The 21044-nt window shown below is 36.9% G+C and overlaps 1 protein-coding gene across 2 annotated transcripts in view; it reads right to left on the bottom strand.

Moving 5' to 3' along the window:
• Window positions 1–21044, bottom strand: part of ARFGEF1 (ADP ribosylation factor guanine nucleotide exchange factor 1) — a 138599-nt gene that overhangs the window by 73830 nt on the left and 43725 nt on the right. For both annotated transcript variants that reach the window (XM_067712138.1, XM_067712139.1), the window contains exons 2-6: window positions 12296–12326; window positions 11615–11771; window positions 10470–10616; window positions 8849–9028; window positions 2415–2691 (exon numbers count right to left, since the gene is read on the bottom strand). In XM_067712138.1, the coding sequence (XP_067568239.1) occupies window positions 2415–2691; window positions 8849–9028; window positions 10470–10616; window positions 11615–11771; window positions 12296–12326 (792 nt within the window). The remainder of the gene's footprint in view (window positions 1–2414; window positions 2692–8848; window positions 9029–10469; window positions 10617–11614; window positions 11772–12295; window positions 12327–21044) is intronic.

The following is a 21044-nucleotide window of genomic DNA, read 5'->3' as shown; positions in this document are numbered from 1 at the left end:
CATACTCCACATATCCAATGTAAAACTAAATTTAGTAAGTAAAAAAGAATTCATCTCCCAATTTAACATTAATCAAAAACAGACATAACTACCAATCAGAACTTCTGAACACACAAGAAACTAATAAAACTTGATATTCCCAGTCAGTTTGTAGTGACTTTTGCAGATAAAAATACGGTTTCCCTGGGATTTTCTGAAATGCTGAAAATATCTCAGGAAGGCTCAGTTGGCACTTTATGATGCTTTGAGATCTGGGTCCCTGTTCTGGGAGCCACTGCCCTACAGCAAACGGCCTTAGACTGCATGTGAGCTTATGGTGCTACTGTCTACACACACCCCGCAACTCACACCACTATGAAGGACCACTACGTAAAACTCTGACTTCCAGAAGTCTGTCCTCCCTGTTGTTCACTGCTCCTAATCTACTGTTCGCTGCATTCTACAAAATACTGAATGTCACAGGAGAAAGTTGATAAATAAGCATGCCAAATCAGTAACTTCATTTTATAAAAAATTCAAATACAACAGCATTTAGATTCTTCTGTGGAGTAAAAACATATAAATGTCTTGACATACAATCTTTCCATCTTTCTTAAATTTTGTATTCCTGCACTCCAATTGGCTAAAGTTACCAAGAGTCTAAAAATTAACAATTTCAACATAACTAAATATATATAGTCACTAAAATGTGCACAAAATGATTAGCAAATCGAGTCAATTCTCTTATAAATTATCTAACAGAATTAGAGTAACCGTGAATAATACTTATTACACATGGGAAATGATTATAGAAGTTAACTTTTATGTCCAAAGTCACACAGCCAGTAAGTGAGAGAGGTGTGATTCAAAGCAGATAATCTAATTCCAGACCACGCACTCTCACCCAACGGCTCAGAAGCAAAATTTTCATTTATATCAGCTGTCGAGAGAAAAACACCTTTAAAAATCACGACTATCCCACAGGAATTATGTCTTATTTATAGTGCTGTATCTTAAAAGGTACCTACAGTGGTACCTACTACACAGTAGACGCTTCCACCCCTTGGGTCTTGGTCTATGTTGTTTCTTCTGTTAGAAAACTCCCTAAATTTTCTGGCTAGGCAATTCCTTCCCTTATCCAAACAAGATTCAGCTAAAGCAACACTTTCTCTACAAAAGTACTTCCTAACTCTCCTCAGCAGAATTATCTTATGCATGCCACTTGCAGGATATTTATCACATTACACCTCATTTATACATGCCTGACCTTCCAGGCAGACCATGAGTACCCTAAGAGCAATGGCTACACCTTCATCAGCTTTTTTAACGCCAAGTCCTAGCACAGTGCCTGGGACACAGTATGCTAAATCAATATTTGCTGAATGCACGGATGAAGAAATGGAGGAATAAATAAAGTTCCAGCCTTATTATAGATTAGCTCTTTGAACAGCTCCTTTATAAGCTTACAGTTAAAGTAGGGGAAATTTCAGCAAGGGCAGGCTAGAAAAATGTAAATCATATAGGCAGTATGGATTCATTATTAGCTTGAGTACTAGAAATGCTTGGTTTATCAAAACTGTCCCCTTTAAAGTAAATGCTAAATAAAGTACTCTTAAAAAGAGTAAAAAGGCACCAATTCATGACACTGCTGATGCTCAAACCACTGTTATGTTATGGAAGAGATGTGGTTAAAGAAAAAAATCAAGAGCTGAAAATATACTATAGAAGTCTTTCCTCAAAGTAAAGTAAAAACACAGAATTCAGATGAATTGTAACTAAGCCCTAACCATCCTAGTTCTACAAAACCACACTAGAAAGGCAACAGAATTTCCATCATTTTTTTGACACCAAGCTAAGGAGGAACAAAGGGAAGAAACTCGTTTCCTGGCAGTTTTATAGAACAGCTAAAGCTGAGAATAACGTTTGGGGAAAAAATGACTGCACGTGATTATTTTTAGAGAAACACATTTGTAAAATAAATAAATGCAATTTAATTTTTGTAATCTTGTAACCTTTTTCTTATAAATTTACTTAGAAAAAAACACAGAGAATATCTAAATCTTATCGATTATTACACATCAGGCTATAAAAATAAATATTTTTGTATGCCAGGTGGTTATTCAAAAGATATCTTTTCATATTTAATTTCAGTCCTTTTTTTTGACAATAGTACCTTGTGATCTTATAATGATTTCCTAAAATTTTCAGTCACATTCCAGAAAACTTTACTAAATAAATAGGTCTCCTGTTTGCTATGAACTAATTTTAAGAAAACTTTATCACCTAGGATGGACAAAGTCCACAATTACCACAATGTGCCTGACACCCATTAAGTCATATCACCCTTTCCACGTTTCTTTACCAAAAATGCCCTCCTACATTCTTCCCCCAACACACACCTCCCAACCCCTGCAACCCCTTCTCAGAAAGATTACTTTCGGCTGCAGCTGCCTGATCAGCTTCAGTCTGTTCATTTTCTGCACTGGAAGTATCAGATCCATTTTCAGGTTCTGTATCATCCTGAAGGCTTTTATCCACATCATGTGAATGGGGATCAAGGTCCCCTTCATGTTCCTGGGATATATGATCAACAGTCTGAGGTGGCAAATATCTAAGTTGAGGTGATTCAGGCTCATGATGGCTTACTGGAGACTGCAACAGATGATGATGCTGTCGATGCCTTTCTTTTTCCATTTGTTTGGCTTCCTGCAACTGGAAAGAAAGAAAATAATTGCCAATATTAGCAAAATAAGTTGTTTAAAATTTGGAGGGGTAATGTTATACTCAACTATAAATCCTTCATAGGAGCTGCCACCTTGTCTCTAGGCTTAGAAATCGTGGTCCATCAGAAATAAAAAACTAAAACATACTGAAAACGAAGAACAACAGGAAACAGTGGTTACTTCTTAGGGGGATGGAATTTGGCAAACAAGAACAGAGATGGAAGTCTTTCACTATATCCTCTTGTCATTATTTTTGGTGTTTGAATGATGTAAATGTATTACTGAAACAAAACAAAATTAAAAACAAATTAATTTTTAATAACCTTAGAATGATAATTGGACTGTTGCCAATGTAACAGTAGATTTACCTAAAATCAAATAAAAGCTTCACTAAGGGAGGAAAAAAGTGGACAGGGAAATAAAATACACACACATTCATTTTTACTTATATATATAGAAACAAAGTCTAGACATTTACACAAGAAACTAGTAATAATGGTTACCTTTGGGGGTAGAAGTTAGGAAATGACTGAACTGGAAACAAGAGTGGGAGGGAACCTTTCGGTGTGTACCTTTCTGTAGCATGTTCTCATGTCACCTTGCCAAATATCTTTTAATTAAAAAATAATAGTTACACTTAATAAATAAAATTACGAGTACTTAAATGCCTCTGCCCAATCAGTCATCTAATAAGAATGAAAAAACTATAAATGTTCCAGTTTTATTTTAGGAGACCTAAATTACTATGTACGTAATACTACGTGTAAAACTGGCTCACTTACAAGATGCTAAAAACAGTAACAATCAAGATCACAGGGTTTCATTTTTTGGCACTTTATTGCTTTTAGACACATCTCTTTTGATCCTCATGACCTAATAGGAATCATTCTCACAGAATTAATTTCCACAAAGATAGATATTTTACAGTGTCAAACATGAACATTTCATATTCCTAGTAATATTCTAGGTTATGCAGAAATATCAGAATTAATCATATGAATTTATAAAACAAATTTGAATTAAAAGATTTAAATGCCCAAAAGGTACGAAAAGACTTATAATCTGCAATGATCTAAGTCCCTTATTTTACAGATAAGGAAACTGATGGGCATGACTAGTTGCACACAGTTGGAATCAGAAGAAACTTCTCAGACTTCTCAAAGCTTTAGGCCATTCATGAGAAAGTCCATTTCCAAATTAACAGTGAGGAACCTTTGACTTGCAATCCAACCTCGCCCTCAGCCTAACTTCAGCTAATCCGTACCATGGTTTAGTAGGGCAAGCACATGCTTAGGAATTACAGACAAGCATAATGTTGAATTCTAGTTTTTTCTACTTATTCCAGAGTTGTATAAACTCTAGAAAGATCCTTGGGAAAAAAGAGGAACTTAACTTTAAACATTTTCTATACACTTTCAACTTTGTAGTAGGGTTTCTCAACATCAGAACCATTGACCTTTGGAACAGATAATCCTTTGTGTTTTTTTTGTTTTTTTTTTTGTTTTTGTGCGCGCGCGTGCGCTGGGGGAGGTGGAGGTTGTCCAGGGTACTGCAGGGAGTTTAGCAACATCCCAATCCCTATCTCTAATGGGTAGAAACCCATTACAGGTTATGACTCACCCCAGTCATGACAATCAAAAGTGTCTCAAATATGGCTTGGGGGGCAAAACCACCTCCAGTTGAAAACCACTGTTACAGAGAAAGAAATTAGCATCTTCTCTTGAAATAATTTTAGAACTGAACACTTTATAGTGAATTTTATTTGGGAAGGAGAGGAAAATTTATCAGCTGTATATACGAATGAATTAGACTTCTAGCTTAGAATATTTTAGCAAATGTGGAAAATTATTCTGCCTTGCCTTTTTAATTTTCTCTCTTCCCTTTCTGACTTTTCTAATTATCCATAGCACAGAATTAATATGCCTCATAACATGAAACATGTTCATAGCCTTTATCATAACTCATTTGTTATATATTTATTTGTGTGATTATTTAAGATTCATCTTTCCCCTCTATGTCTGTAAGAATTCTGAAAGTAGTGGTGATACAGTGCTGGTATTTTGCCCAGCACTGTACAATTGAGAACTAGAACAGTGCCAAGAATGTACAGGGAATGTAGTAAAATTTGCTGAACAAGTCAAACCGATAAAACTTATACTTCTATTAAAAAGTGATAAAATTTCATTCACTTCTTCGAAAAAAAGCAGCAAAACTATTATATGTGGTTACAAAATATTAGCAATAATCCAATGTCAATACATAGGAGAGTGACTGAATAGACTATAGTACATGCTCGAGTACTCTGCATCTATAAAGAAGAATGAGGAAGATCTAAGGGCTGATATGGAATGCTTTCCAGGACATACTGTTAAGTGAAAAGAGTATGAAAGAGTATCCAGAGTACGTGTGGTAGCCAGCCTTTTTAAGATGGCCACCAATGATCTCTACCTCTTGATTTTCACTTCTTTGTAGAGTCCCCTCCCACACTGTGCCAGGGATGGTCTGGGTGATCTTTTTTTTTTTGAACATCTTTACTGGAGTATAATTGCTTTACAATGGTGTGTTAGTTTCTGCTGTATAACAAAGTGAATCAACTATACATATACATATGTCTCCATATCCCCTCCCTCTTGCCTCCCTCCCACCCTCACTATCCCACCCCTCCAGGTGGTCACAAAGGACTGAGCTGATCTCCCTGTGCTGTGTGGCTGCTTCCCACTAGCTATCTACCTTACATTTGGTAGTGTATATGTGTCCATGCCACTCTTTCACTTCGTCCCAGCTTACCCTTCCCCCTCCCCGTGTCCTCAAGTCCATTCTCTACGTGTGCGTCTTTATTCCTGTCCTGCCCCTAGGTTCTTCAGAACTCTTTTTTTTTTTAGATTCCATATATATGTGTTAGCATATGGTATTTGTTTTTCTCTTTCTGATCTACTTCACTCTGTATGACAGACTCTAGGTCCACCGACCTCACTACAAATAGCTCAATTTCGTTTCTTTTTATGGCTGAGTAATATTCCATTGTATATATGTGCCACATCTTCTTTATCCATTCGTCTGTCGATGGACACTTAGGTAGCTTCCATGTCCTGGCTATTGTAAACAGTGCTGCAATGAAGACTGTGGTACACGACTCTTTGGGTGACCACTTCTGATCATAAGGTAGACAATGTAGCTTCTGCCTTGTTCCTCTCTCTCTCTCTCTCTCTCTCTCATTCTCTGCCCAATGAAGGCTTTAAATGACTTCAGCCCCAGCTGATACTGTGATCCATGCAGCCAACTGCAACTTCATGTGAAATCCAAGCTACAACCACCAGCTAAGCCACTCTTGGATTCTGGACCCTCAGAAACTGTGAGAGATAAGCAGCTAAGCTGTGAGTTTTAAGCAGCTGAAGTTTGGGGTAATTTGTTATGCAGTGACAGATGACTAATACAGTATACTACCTTTCATATAAGAAAGGTGATACATGAAACCATACATGTATCTGCTCATTTGTGCTAAAGAAATGTAGAAGGATAAACCATAAACAATAGAGATTAGCTACATCCAAGGAGTACAAAGAAGGGAGGAAGAGGACTGGAGTGATAAGAATGAGGAGTATTTCTGTAGAGCTCTAACTCTTTTCTTTTTTTTTTTAACATTTTTACTGGAGTATAATTGCTTTACAATGGTGTGTTAGTTTCTGCTTTATAACAAAGTGAATCGGTTATACATATATATATATCCCCATATCTCTTCCCTCTTGCATCTCCCTCCCTCCCACCCTCCCTATCCCACCCTTCTAGCTGGACACAAAGCACTGAGCTGATCTCCCTGTGCTATGAGACTGCTTCCCACTAGCTATCTATTTTACATTTGGTAGTGTATATATGTCCATATATACACTACCACTAACTCTTAATTCATAGTAGTGTTTAACAGACTCAAAAAATAAGCAATTAAACCAGAACGTGAGGAGTACTGAAACGGAAAACAGGCAGTAACAAACGAACTTAACTACATTATAAAGTAATAAAATTATCCTGCTGAAGTGTATGGAGAAGAACAGAACTAACCTAAGTAACTTTGGAAAATAATATTTTGAATGGATACTATAAGGCTAAAGACAAAGAAAAAAACAAAACCCAATAAATATAAATGCTATAATGTACCTAGTAACTTTGCTTCTCACAGTGTTATAAGTAAGCAATTCTAGGCTTCCCTGGTGGCCCAATGGTTGAGAGTCCGCCTGCCGATGCAGGGGACACGGGTTTGTGCCCCGGTCCGGGAGGATCCCACATGCCGCAGAGCAGCTGGGCCCGTAAGCCATGACCGCTGAGCCTGCGCGTCCGGAGCCTGTGCTCCGCAACGGGAGAGGCCACGACAGTGAGAGGCCCGCGTACCGCAAAAAAAAAAAAAAAAAAAAGTAAGCAATTCTAAAACTACTATATGTGTGTAATAGGCCTGAACAAATAATGTATCATAAAAAATGAAAGCCTTATTTCTCACTGTTTAGAGAAAGTTACAAATAAGTAAAGGGAGAAGGCTGAAATGAACCCTGTGGTACTGGCCTGGAATCAGAAGCATCAGTATGAACACAGCTTTTAAGACATACGGATGGGTAGTCACACACGGGGTGGGGGAGGTGGGGTGACTGTACACGTATGTATTTCCTAGTTCAGTCTGCTGGGAGGGCCTAGAAGTAGTAACATCTCAGCTGCAGTGAACACATCTGGCACTCAGATCTTGGTATCCAATTACCATTCTCCAACTGAAGGAGCCAGGGCTCCCTGTTTATGTGTCTACTACTCCAGCGGGGAAGCAGAGAAAATTCAAAATGAGCAGGGAACATCTTGAGATTCCAGAAAGTGAAGAGGTACTAAAAAAAGGTTGGGGGCTATTGTCAAAAGGACAGAAGGCCAAAGCTGGAATAACTGGGGCAACAGAATAAATAATGATAGAACTGGATTATAAAACATAGAATAAAATAAACATCCATTAATACAGATTGATATAAATAAAAAACTGAATAAATAAATAGGAAAGGAGAATAATTCTGGTTAATAAATATAGAAAGAGAGAGAAACAGAAAATCACCACCAGGGAAACACAGCAGTAATAACTGTTGCCAGTCAGATCCACCAATGGATACTCAAATTGGGTGTGGGGGAATATGAGGAAAAAAACAGGATATTTGCATAGTCTGAAAGTATCTCTCCTGAGATATTTATTAAATGTAAAAGAGTAACTTTCCAGTGGAGGAACCTGGAAGATACCACCTTAACTAAGTAATCAGGGTTTCTTTACTTAATAGTACTATACCAGTGTTAATTTCTGCTTCTGAACATTGTAATATGGTTATGTAAGATGTTGCATTAGGAAAGCAGAGTAAAGAGGATCTCTCTGTAAGTATTTTTGCAACTTTTCTCTAAGTTTAAAATCAGTTCCAGATAAAAAGTTAGACGTTGGTTTTTAATTATGAAGACCTAGATAATTTTTTAAAAAATGATTCTCTAGCTGCTGGTCTCTTACCCTCCTCCCCAAATATATTTCATCACTATAGAAATTTATTTTTTAAAGGCTCAATGAATAAATAATTTTATACCAGAATAGATCAAATTAGGTAACTTGGGGCTTCCCTGGTGGCGCAGTGGTTGAGAGTCTGCCTGCTGATGCAGGGGACACGGGTTCGTGACCCGGTCCGGGAAGATCCCACATGCCGCGGAGCGGCTGGGCCTGTGAGCCATGGCTGCTGGGCCTGCGCGTCCGGAGCCTGTGCTCCGCAACGGTAGAGGCCACAGCAGTGAGAGGCCCGCGTACGGAAAAAAAAAAAAAAAAAATTAGGTAACTTGATATCTACATTATACTCATCTACTAAGCTTGAGAGCAATAAAAATATCAATTCATAAACACTTCAATGAGGATGATGGCAATCGACATCTTTCAAATTCTATTTCTGAACAATTCAAAATGTATTTTATCCAACGTCAAGCAACTCAGTAAGCCTCAAACAAAAACAATACCACAAATCTCCAGTAGGTAAAACTGTAAATGAAAGACATTTTCTTCACAGACACAAAAGATTTCACTATATTTTCATTAAAATCTTTTCTATAGTTGATGCCTGTGGTGTTCTATACAATCTCTCTCATTTTTTAATACTTACTGCTTGGTTTTCCATGCGTGCAAAGATAACATTTAGCATCTGAGTAAGAGTAGCTTTGGCTGTTGTCTGATTGATGAGATTTTTGCTTGCTAGATAGATATTGTAACATGTTCTCACAGCTTGCAGTACAGTTCCTTCGTGAATTTCTATGTGTTGAGATGTTACTGCAGTAAGTAAAGCCTTTAAAAAAAAATAGTTAAAGCGATTTTTTTTTGCATCCAGAATTTCAGCACAGAAATACATTGGTATTTTTGTATTAGAATTAAAAATTGCAGACACCATTACCACTTTAAGGTAATGTATACAGATTTTCTACCTGCCTTAAATATATCATCAATTGTTAAAATATTTTATGTTTTCCCCATCCTGGTTGTAGTTTCCATATAATCCTCCCAAACCCAAAACGCTAAAAAACCATTCAACTGATTTATTTCAATCCGAGTTTCATTTTAATAGATTATTATTTTGGTCTACTAAACTGCACAGCATTAATACTCTGTCATAGTGTAGCACAGATACGCTTCATATGATATATCTGTTGAACTAGATGTCAACTTGGGGAGGATATGTATTGTGCCCTATTCACTTTCAAATTTTTCTGAGATCTAACTTACAGACTGAACTCAATGTGCTGTTGTTATTACTGTTGAAGATGCTTACAAATGTTTTAAAATAAAGCATTTAAAATAATCCTAAGGTGAATCCTCCAATAAAGTGAACAGCTATAATTTCTGTGAACTGTCACACATTAGGTTACTCAATTTCTCAAAAGCAAGGACTTGTATCTTCTGTCTTTCTATGTTGCACAGTGCTATGCAGGGTCAGCATTAAGCACATACTAAACAAACCACAACTGACATGAAACTGCAAACAACAGGCCAAACTGAATAGCTTTATTATAATTATGACATTTTATAACTTATGAAGTAAGTGCAGCTATGAGACTGAAAGGCTCAGAAGGGGTGATAGACACACATAAAGGACACTTCATACATGTAAACAATTTCAAAAGTACTAATAGTACAAGAAAATTTTTACTAACAAATAAACATACCACCACTACTATTAGCAGTAACATTAAAAATTCAATATGTATAGTAGACTGAAAACGTAAATGAGTCATTTTTCTTTAAAGGAATTTAATGATCCAGGTGTATCATAGCACAAACCCAGGACAGGATTTAGCTGAGCAGGTTCAGCAGATTGACAGGTGCAAGGGAAGCAGGAAAGCTGGTGCTCAAGCAGAAAGGCTGGTGCAGGTGGGACTAGACTACAAGTGGTCTGACAGTAGTAGAAGAAACTAGAAGGGTCACAGGACCTTGACATGGGACCCTAAAGCTCAAAAGATAGAACCACGTTAGAAACTGGAAAGCTCTGGAAGACTCTGGGGGCCTAAACTGGGGCCTTCAAAATAAGAGATTTGGTAATGAATCTTCTCCTAGTGAATTCCTGGCATTCAACAATAAAATCCCCTGATATGGAGTCTAAAAAGCACCCAAATGACCTCTATTATAGCTGGAAAGCATATAAAATGACTTTTCCAAATATTTTCAAGGTAAAAGGCTTCTGATTTTAAAAAAAGTAGATTATGAATAACAAGTTCATTTTTATAATTAATTACCTTTATTATTTGTAACTGAACTCCTTCATCTGTTTGAGGACCTTGGAAACAGCCACAAATTGTTTCAATGATTCTATCAATTAATTTTTTGCCTGGTGTTGTACTATCTGGAGCATTGCCAGTCAAGTGCCCATAAGCAATAAGTTTCTGAAACAGAGAAAGAAAATAAAGATCCTAATTAAGCTAATATATATATATATATACTAATTAAATATACTTTCAAATTATGATATACAATTGAACATATGTTAAACTTTTTACACAAAAATATTAAGGTATAATCAAAGCCAAGGCTATACCAACTTTTCCTAAAGAAAGCTTTATTAGCTATAAACGTGAAATTATTTACACTTGTAATAATCACAAAAACAGAAAAATAACCATAGCAAAACCATCAGGCAATACTTTGAGAAAGGCAGGCCTTAGAACTTGTCTCTGGTGAGTTCTAACAGCTTACGGCTTTCTATCCAAACATTACTGATACTGCTTTTGTGAAAGCTATCTTAACACGTTCAAATGACCCAAAACCTTTTTCCAAATTAGGTCTGTGAATATACAGAAAACCATTTCCAGACACTGGCTGCAATAAATCACAGATTTGTTCATTCATCATTACCATTATAACCCTGGAAGGAAGACCTTAGATATTAATTTTTCAGAGAAAACAAGGTCACAAATCAAATGAACTTATCCTTATGTGTGTGTCTCTGTGTGTAAGTAAAACAGGAAGACAGAAAGGAATTTTTCTGACATAAATGAAGGTCAGAGCTAAAGTTTCACAGTAAATATAAATACTAAACTGTTAATATTAACCCACTGCTTCACACAAAACAGCAAGCATCCAGTAAAATCAGGGCAAATAATGAAGTATGTAAAATCAGCAGCAGGTTACGACACTTCCATTATTGATAACCTTAGTAAAGATTTTGTGTCTCACTAAGCTATCTAATGATTTCTGCTATCCTTAAACTGGAAACATCTTTTTGCAACTATTGTTTCTCTTGAATATAAGCAACCATTTGGTTTCTTACCACAAAAAGAATAATCAAGGCTTTCATGGAAAATGTCTGAATCATCAATTGTGAGTACTACTTAGAAACACATTCAAATTAGACGGTTTTTGGATAGTGCCATTTCATACATACCTGTAAACAATCTAGAGATGTACTAACTATGCGGGGACACTTGGACTGGCATGCCAATTCAAAGGGCAGGAAGTACTTGTCTGCTTCGATAAAATTTGTCTTTGATTTCACTGGTGGAAGGGTGCTTGATCCAGCTTTTGCTTCTCCATGAGGAGGACTAAATGAAAAAAGAAGAGTCTGATTATAATATCACATTCATCATATTGATGATATACTCACTTTAATTTCAGTTCTAAAAAGCAAACCAATTTTCATTTTCCCATATTTCATGAGGAAACCAAAGCCCAAAGAAGTTAAGTGATTTGCTATAGGTCATAAGCTAGTGGCCAGAGACATAATTAAATGCAAGAAAAAAATTTTAAATTAATTAATTTAAATAAAGTAATTATTTAGGTTATTAAATTTTTAGTCATCTTTCTAAATATGAATCAAAGTCTTTAAGCAAAGACTTTAAAAGCATATCTTACGGTATTTCAGAAATACTCTTACTTGCTTATTTATGAGACCTTTTTATAAGTATGCTTACCATCATATTCAATATTTCTCAAAAATCATTTTTTAAAAAATTGATTTTATGAAGACCACATGCAGAAAATCTGCCACACTAAAATACACACGGTTGTATTATTATTTTGGCCAAGACTGACAAGTTTGCAAATTAAGGAAAAAAACCCCACAAACCTCTGCTTTTCAGTTTCCGCTTTTATTTCCTCTGGGGAGGGAAAAAAGAAGCATACATTAGAAAACTTGACAAGGGAAAGATCATTAACTAATTCGATTTGATTACAGGTTTTATAAGTTATTTTATAAATTCTATAAGAAGTTGGGAAGAATGCACTTTCAAAAGAAAATTAGGTACTAGAATTCTGTTGCACCCAAATGTATTAATTTACACAAATAATTCTATAAAAGTATATGAAGAATATACATTAACAACCACAAGGATACGGTAGAATTACAGATGACTAATTCCCAAAGCATTTCCTTTTCTCCAAGTAGCTTTTTGCGGGGTGGGGGGTCAAGTAACTCCTTACATTATCCACAAGTACTAGGATTAAGAAAAGAATAATACGTATGCTGTATTCAAGTGACAACACAGAAGGCACATGTTGGGTTAGGAAAAAAACTCAATATACCCCCTTTGGGATTATCTCAAGGAGATTATCAGGCCAGGACTATAATTTCCTGATCATGTATATATGTGTTGATATTTAACCAATTTTTCTACTTAGGATTATACAAGGCGCTGCAAATACACACGCTCAATTTAATAGGAAATTTTCCCTTCTGCTGTTTATATCCGTAAGAGATGAGGTAAATTAGATAAATTCTACCTGTAATAGAAGAACCTTAAATTTAATGATAAACTGGGGAATCTGGTTAATTGATTAAAACTGTTTGAAATTTGTAAGAAAAGCATTCACATATAACATTAATAATTACTACCACTGCAGACAACAGTTGCTGGGAACTTACTATGTGCCAAGCACTATTACATTTTACATGTAGTAACATGTTTAAACCTTATAACAACCCTATGAGGTTTGTACTATCATATTTCCATTTTAAAGATTAGGAAATTGAGGCACAAACTTGCTCAAGGGCTGCATGGCTTGGGTGTGTGACTAATCTGGTTTCACCAGGTGTCAAAACTAGGTAATCTAACTCCCAGATCCCGTTTTTTTAAACAACTCTATTACATAGGTGTATCTATGAATATTGAGCAAAATGAGTTAAATTTGGTATTATAAGCAACTTCTACCCATAAATTAATAATTACTGAAAGCTATCTTGGGGGTTCCCTGGTGGCGCAGTGGTTAAGAATCTGCCTGCCAAGGCAGGGGACATGGATTTGAGCCCTGGTCCAGGAAGATCCCTCATTCCGCTCGCCTGTGTGCCACAACTACTGAGCCTGCACTCTAGAGACCGCGAGCCACAACTACTAAGCCCACGCGCCACAACTACTGAAGCCCATGCTCTTAGAGCCCATGCTCCACAACAGGGGAAGCCACCGCAATGAGAAGCCCACATACCGCAACAAAGAGTAGCCCCTGCTCGCTGCAACTAGAGAAAGCCCGCGCGCAGCAACGAAGACCCAATGCAGCCAAAAATAAATAAATAAAATAAATTTATTAAAAAAAGAAAAAACTATCTTGTATGAAGCACCTCCCACGTACCAGGAATTATAGTAAGCCCTTTATAAAGTGACCCTGCCAAATTGTCATTGTGCAATTTATTCATTACCTACTCTGTGCTAAGCACTGATGTTCGGTATTTCAGTCTAGTACTCTGTGGAACAACGCTCCTTCCATTTTACCAGTGGTAGGAGTAGAAGGGAGACAATGTGAAAATATTATCTGGGGATATTTAAAATACTACTAAATAAAAGTTCATAATGTCTGATATTTAAGATCTGCTTATGGCTACTAAAATTGTACAGTTCACCAAAAAATGTAATAAAAATAATTTAAATCACTTTTAAAAATATAGTACAGATGAGGGGGAAATGATATATTAACTGCCCCAAATCTTCATAAAATTTTTTAATTTAAAAACATTATTATTATTATTTAAGAAGCTGAGGTATTGCTAAAAACCAGGTAAGGCAGAAAAAAGATGTGATGTAGGAGAAGCAGGGAGATGAGTGACAGTTTTTGCATAAAGTGAATTTCCATTTATACAATAGTTAGTAAACAGAGTATTCTGGTTAAGTAAATAATACATTAGTTAAGAATATCAGAGGTAGTATAACATTTTAAAGAGCACTGTGTTTTGATAACACCTGTCAATAAGATAACCTGTCACTAAATAACCGTGTGACCTTAGGAAACAACCCTCACTTCACTACTTAGAATATATTGTAAGTACCTTTGCAATCACCTAAGACATGGATCAACAAGTATGTCTCACATGCCAATGCCAGCCCATCACTTCTTTTCATACAGCACATGAGTTTAAGAATAGTTTTTATAGCTGAATATTTGTGATCAATTTGATGATAGGGAACACTAACTCTGAAGCCCAATGAAGAATAATGTTACCCCCCTAAAAGAATTCTAGTCTTCTCATTAGTAGACCAGGGTTACAAAATTTATACTCAATTGCTATTATTTTGAATTTCATTAAGAAAAAATGTGTGTAAATCTGTTTTCTCTTGTTATGTTAAGTGCTACAATATCCTTGACTTTTCCTCTCGGCCCACAAAGCTCTTTACATAAAAAGTCTGACCTTTGCTCTAAAACACTATGGTTCAAAGGATCCTATAGATTCTATGAACTATTTCATTCTATGATTCCATTATATTTTAAATGTCCACATTTAAATAATCTAATAAAACATACCTAACACAAGCTGAATGTAATTTTTCTCCAGTAATTCATATCATACTATAACATTTATTTATATCTATTTATCTACCTATCTCCTTATTGTAAATTATACAAGGCAAGAACTGTTCAAACTAATCTCGTTTTTTTTTTTACAAAGAAACAAAAAACACTTTAATTCTCAATGTTTCTAATGTTTTAAATTACTTTGCACTAAACATGAGTTTTCCTACTTTTTTTCATTTTCCTATAACATTTTTAACCCAGACTCAAAGAGTTTTTAATGTTTTGACAAAATCTTTAAAGGTCACAGAACTACGACAATTTTTCCCACTGATTATTAACATAGCTTGCATGTCTTCAGCATGCAGGGTTATCTTCATGGTCCTGCAAAATGCTTATATTTTTACAGTCTTCTGAAGACTTGTATTCATCTTAATATACTTCCTTTCAAAGCCATTAAAGGCCACTTAAACTGAAAAAACTGAAAGACACTATCACTAAAAAGATTAAAGAACAAGTGGCAATAGAGGAGCGGTAGAGTAAGTATTTATCAAAATACTGAAAGTAACAATATTACAAACCATGGTATTTTAAAACAAACTGAAAAAAATTTTAAGTATGTAATACTACTTTATATTTGTGCAGCAATAGAGTTTAAAACACTGTTCTATACATTACCTAATTTTATCCTCAATTCCTCACTTTATGGATAAGGAAACCATAGATCAGATTAGTTTAATAATGGCTTCAAAGTCAGCCAGCTGGTAAGTAGTGATCCAGAAACTAGTTTCTCTAGTCTTAAAGTAGTGTATTACACACTACACAGTGTGCTATATTTAAGCAGCCTTTTATTAGCTGATGCAGGTGAACTGAAAAATTCAGGGTAAACATATTGTAGAGCAGTGAGTGGCTCTCAAAGTGTGGCCCCAGGACCAGCGGCATCAGCATCACCAGACAGTACACCAAACGTACTGGCTCAGAAACTACGAGTGTAGAGCCCTACAGTCTGCTTTAACAAGGCTTCAAGGCGATTCTAACAGACAAACAAGTTTAAGATCCATTGCTAGAAGATGGTTAAAAGAAATGAGTGCAAGACAGTTGTGTTTCATCCACTATGTCCACATCCATTTATTGTACCTTTAAGACTTCTTGGACTAGTGTTTGAGCCTATGCTAAAAAGGAATTTCTTTTCAGTTTTCTTAACTTATAATAAATGCCCAGTAACACAGCCTTTGAGGAAACTGCCTCTCTAGTTTAATGAATTAAGGGCTTGAAAACAGTTTGCTTCAGGTTGGCCTTCAACAGTAGAATCAAGAAGTACAGTTGACCTTTGAACAAGGTGAGGGTTAAATTATAATCAGCCCTCCATTTCTGCTGTTCCTCTGCATCCATAATTCAACCAACCACAGACTGTGTAGTACTGTAGTACTTACTACTGAAAAACATCCACGTATATGTGGACCCACGCAGTTCAAACCTGCTTTGTTCAAGGGTCAACTGTAAACTAATTAATTCTCAATTATTAAAGAAAAAACACCCAGAAGAAAAAAAATATTGAAGTATCAAATTAAGAAGTAGCATACTCAAACTAAAAACCACTTGGTGCTTAATTGTGAAATATTTTCCTATTAAAGTCAGAATCATGACAAGGATGACCACAAACAGCAAAAGTTTTGACACTGCTCTGGGAACACTGGATGATACAAACAGGCAATACTGGATGTGATACGGAAAGTCATCACTCTTGAGCTGATATAAGATAAAAACCAGACACTGGGTTTGTTTGTTTAGTGATACTTAGGTTTTTAAACTATGTAGTCATAACACTTAAAACAAACTTTATTATTGAAATTCTTTCAGGAATTCTTTTCTCTCTAGCCACTAACTCCCCCTATCCCTTCAGAACTATTTTTATACAATCTTTTTAAAACCTTATAAACACAACCACTGTATTATATATAGAAGGAAAGATTAAAATTGGAGGAAATGGGTCATTGTAAATTAGCATAAAAGTATAGATTTTCAAGTATTTTGAAAGAAACACAAATTTCATTCCTTTCAGGTACATTAAATTACTGAAACCAAGTACATTAAATTACTGGAACAGCTGATAAGGCACAGGACTTAAGCAACAGGAAAGAATGATTTATTTAAAAAAATAACTGATCATATGCAAGTTATGTACATGACTTACTAAGTATATTAAATATTTTCTCTCATAATATTTTTACTATCAACTTGCTTAGCAGCTTTCTTTCCTGCACTGACAGTACAAATATACACCTCAAAACGATATTTATACAGAGTCAACAGATTCTATCGTCTCTATACCATGCATGATTGATATTACCTCTCACGACACCTTTGGTCTTACAGCATAGCTTGCAGAGCAACAGCACATACTCAACGCAAACTAAACTGGTAATCTAAGGAAACACAAGGTCAAATGAAGAGTTTTTTTTTTGTTGTTAATCAGTTTTTGCTTTTTAATTAATTTATTTTTGGCTGAGTTGGGACTTCGTTGCTGCACACAGGCTTTCTCTAGTTGCGGCGAGTGGGCGCTACTCTTTGTTGCAGCGCACGGGCTTCTCATTGCGGTGGCTTCTCTTAGTGCGGAGCACAGGCTCTAGGCGCATGGGCTTCAGTAGTTCTGGCGCGCAGGCTTTCAGTAGTTGTGGCTCGCGGGCTCTAGAGCGCTGGCTCAGTAGTTGTGGCGCACGGGCTTAGTTGTCCCGCGGCATGTGGGATCTTCCCGGACCAGGGTTCGAACCCGTGTCCCCTGCATTGGCAGGCGGATTCTTAACCACTGTGCCACCAGGGAAGCCTTCAAATGAACAGTTTTTAATAAATACATTAGAACTTACATATCCAATGTGTTGTCTCCTTCAAAGCCGTAACGGTGGGAGTGTATGCATCAATTACCATAATACTGCCAGTATTCAAAAATATATGTGGAATTCATTGTTTGCAGTTCTCTCCTGCCTGCTTCCTTCTTTTAAATGAATAACCTCACAGAAGGAAAAATTTCTAGAAAGGGAATCAGATTCTAGCCACCAATTAACCCCAAGTGGCTTAGAGCCAAGCATGAGTAATGGTATGTGACTACAAAACAGAAGTTCTCAACTTCAGTGCTTCTGTAAACCAATGTCAAATTGTGTGTGCGAGCAGTGTTTTAGAAAAAGTACATAACTCTCATTAGATTCTGAAAGAAACCTGTAACCCAAACTATAAAGATGATACAGGATCAATTAAAAGCAGTAATTTGGATCAATGATGACTATACGTGAAAGCAATTTTAAACAAAATATTTATAAAACATTGCATAAATGTAAGGGAACACTCTGAAAAATAACATTCCTTTGGATGTATATATTCTGCTAGGTTTACTTTTTCAAAGCCAAACATGTGACTTTAGCATCACATTTCAAACAGTTAAGGATTAAATAAAAATACAGGAGTTAAATACAATGTTACAGTAATCTAAGGAAGAGATAATGGCATGAACAAAAGCTGTGACAGTAGGGATGAGTAAATGTGAATTCCATGGACATCTTGAGAGGAAAAACAGTGAAACAATCTCATTTATCTAGGAGGAGGAAGAGGAGCGAGGAGAGGAGCCAGGGCTTTGCCTAACCGCATAAGAAACGTACCACTAATTTAGACACAAAACGCAGTTCTTGGGCTTCCCTGGTGGCACAGTGGTTGAGAATCCGCCTGCCAATGCAGGGGACACGGGTTCAAGCCCTGGTCTGGGAAGATCCCACATGCCGCAGAGCAACTAAGCCCGTGAGCCACAAGTACTGAGCCTGCGCTCTACAGCTTGCGAGCCACAACTACTGAAGCCTGCGTGCCTAGAGCCCATGCTCCGCAACGAGAAGCCACCGCAACGAGAAGCCCGCGCACCGCAATGCAGAATAGCCCCCGCTCGCCACAACTAGAGAAAGCCCACGAGCAACAACGAAGACCCAGTGCAGCCAAAAGTAAATAAATTTATATATTAAAACAAAGATGCAATAGGAACAAATATTCAGCTGGGATCAACCAGGAGTTGCATACACAGTGAATATTCACTAATATGAATTAGATGTTCACAGGTACTAAAACGATGACTGCAGAACTGATAAAAGTATGTTAAGTTCTGATATTCTTAAAAACTTAAATTCTAGAAATGGAAGATGCAATGCACAATAACATGTGCTTTGACCCTAGGGTTAAAGGTTAAATGAATATTTGTATACCGTAAGATTTTTTTTTTTTTTTTTTTTTTGCGGTATGCAGGCCTCTCACTGTTGTGGCCTCTCCCGTTGCGGAGCACAGGCTCCGGACGCGCAGGCTCAGCGGTCCTGGCTCACGGGCCCAGCCGCTCCGCGGCATGTGGGATCTTCCCGGACCGGGGCACAAACCCGTGTCCCCTGCATCGGCAGACAGACTCTCAACCACTGCGCCACCAGGGAAGCCCTACCATAAGATTTTATCCATTGCCATGATTTACAGTAAAAACTGTCACAGGTATTAATGCAATACTTAGTACTCTTTTACACAGCTTAGAAAGTTTACTAATTTGGTATTTGTAACCATTTTGCCCTGAGCTAAGCTAAATTTTACCTTACAGTATTCTATAAAAGGAAACAAGCACCATAATCCAAACTATAGAAATTTTTCCTCAAGTGAATGCACTTTATATTGATATGCACTTTTTAAAAATAATTTATTTATTTTTGGCTGTGTTGGGTCTTCGTTGCTGCACGTGGGCTTTCTCTAGTTGCGGCGAGCAGGGGCTACTCTTCGTTGCAGTGCACGGGCTTCTAACTGCGGTGCCCTCTCTTGTGGAGCATGGGCTCTAGGCACACGGGCTTCAGTAGTTGTGGCTCACGGGCTCAGTAGTTGTGGCGCACGGGCTTAATTGCTCCGCGGCATGTGTGATCTTCCTGGACCAGGTCTCGAACCCGTGTCCCCTGCATTCGCAGGCGGATTCTCAACCTCTGTGCCACCAGGGAAGCCCAATATGTACTTTTAATAGAATCCATTACTTCCAAAATTATTGGCAAAAATAATGCTGATTTATTTTTTACTAAACCAACCCCCCCCCACACACACAACCATATATGATGTAAGAAGCTGAGCAGTCCTTTAGAGTACCAAATTTCCTAGTGAATTTCAAATAACTGTTTTCTTATCACAGTGAGGACTATACGGGCTTGGCTATTTTCTGAAATATGAAAGGGAGAAGAACAGATTTTCATTCAAAAGCCAATATTCCTGCCCTCCCTGCCAAAAGCCAGCAGACGCCCATCTAATAATATGGTTCTAGAGGATATGTCAAAAAGGAGTGCAAAATTCTGACTGCAAACATTCTATTATATTGTAATTGTCCTCAATGGTTTGAATGTTGGTGGAATTTTCAGAATAAAGGTGAAAAGTGACGCTTCTACCATAAAACAGCAAAAGCCAACTAAGGGGGAATGACTGGATTCAAATGAAAACTAGACACACGAATTGCAGTTAGCTTACAAACAACTCAAACTTAGAATTCCAAATTTAACTTAATGCTTAAGAAATGTTTAATTACTTGTAACAGAAAGGCACTGTACAACTTTTAAATTTAGACCCTGATCTCTGGCCAAACATAACAGTTATAGGAGTCCCCCCTTATCCCCGGTTTCACTTTCTGAGGTGTCAGTTACCTGCAGTCAACTGCAGTCTGAAAATATTAAATGGAAAATTCCAGAAATAAACAATCCTAAGTTTTAAATTGCATGACATTCTGAGTAGTGTGATGAAATCTCGTGCTGACCCATGCTATCCTGCTTTGTCCCACCCAGAACATGAATCATTCCTTCAGTGTATGCTGCCCTTAGCCATTTAATAGAGCCCTCTCGGTTATCAGGATCGACGGTCATAGATGGTACCACAGTGCTCTGTTCAAGTAACCCTCACTTTAAAAAATGGCCCCAAAGTGTGAAAGTAGTGATGCTGGCAATTTGGATATGCCAAAAGGAAGCTTTAGCTTCACTTAAAGTGCTTTCTTTAAGTGAAAAGGTATAAGTTCTTGACTTAATAATGAAAGAAAAAAAAATCGAGTGCTGAGGTTGCTAAGATCT

The sequence above is a fragment of the Pseudorca crassidens genome, chromosome 17, assembly GCF_039906515.1.
Source record: "Pseudorca crassidens isolate mPseCra1 chromosome 17, mPseCra1.hap1, whole genome shotgun sequence".
Taxonomy (NCBI): domain Eukaryota; kingdom Metazoa; phylum Chordata; class Mammalia; order Artiodactyla; family Delphinidae; genus Pseudorca; species Pseudorca crassidens.
This window is presented reverse-complemented; position numbering and strand designations above follow the sequence as displayed.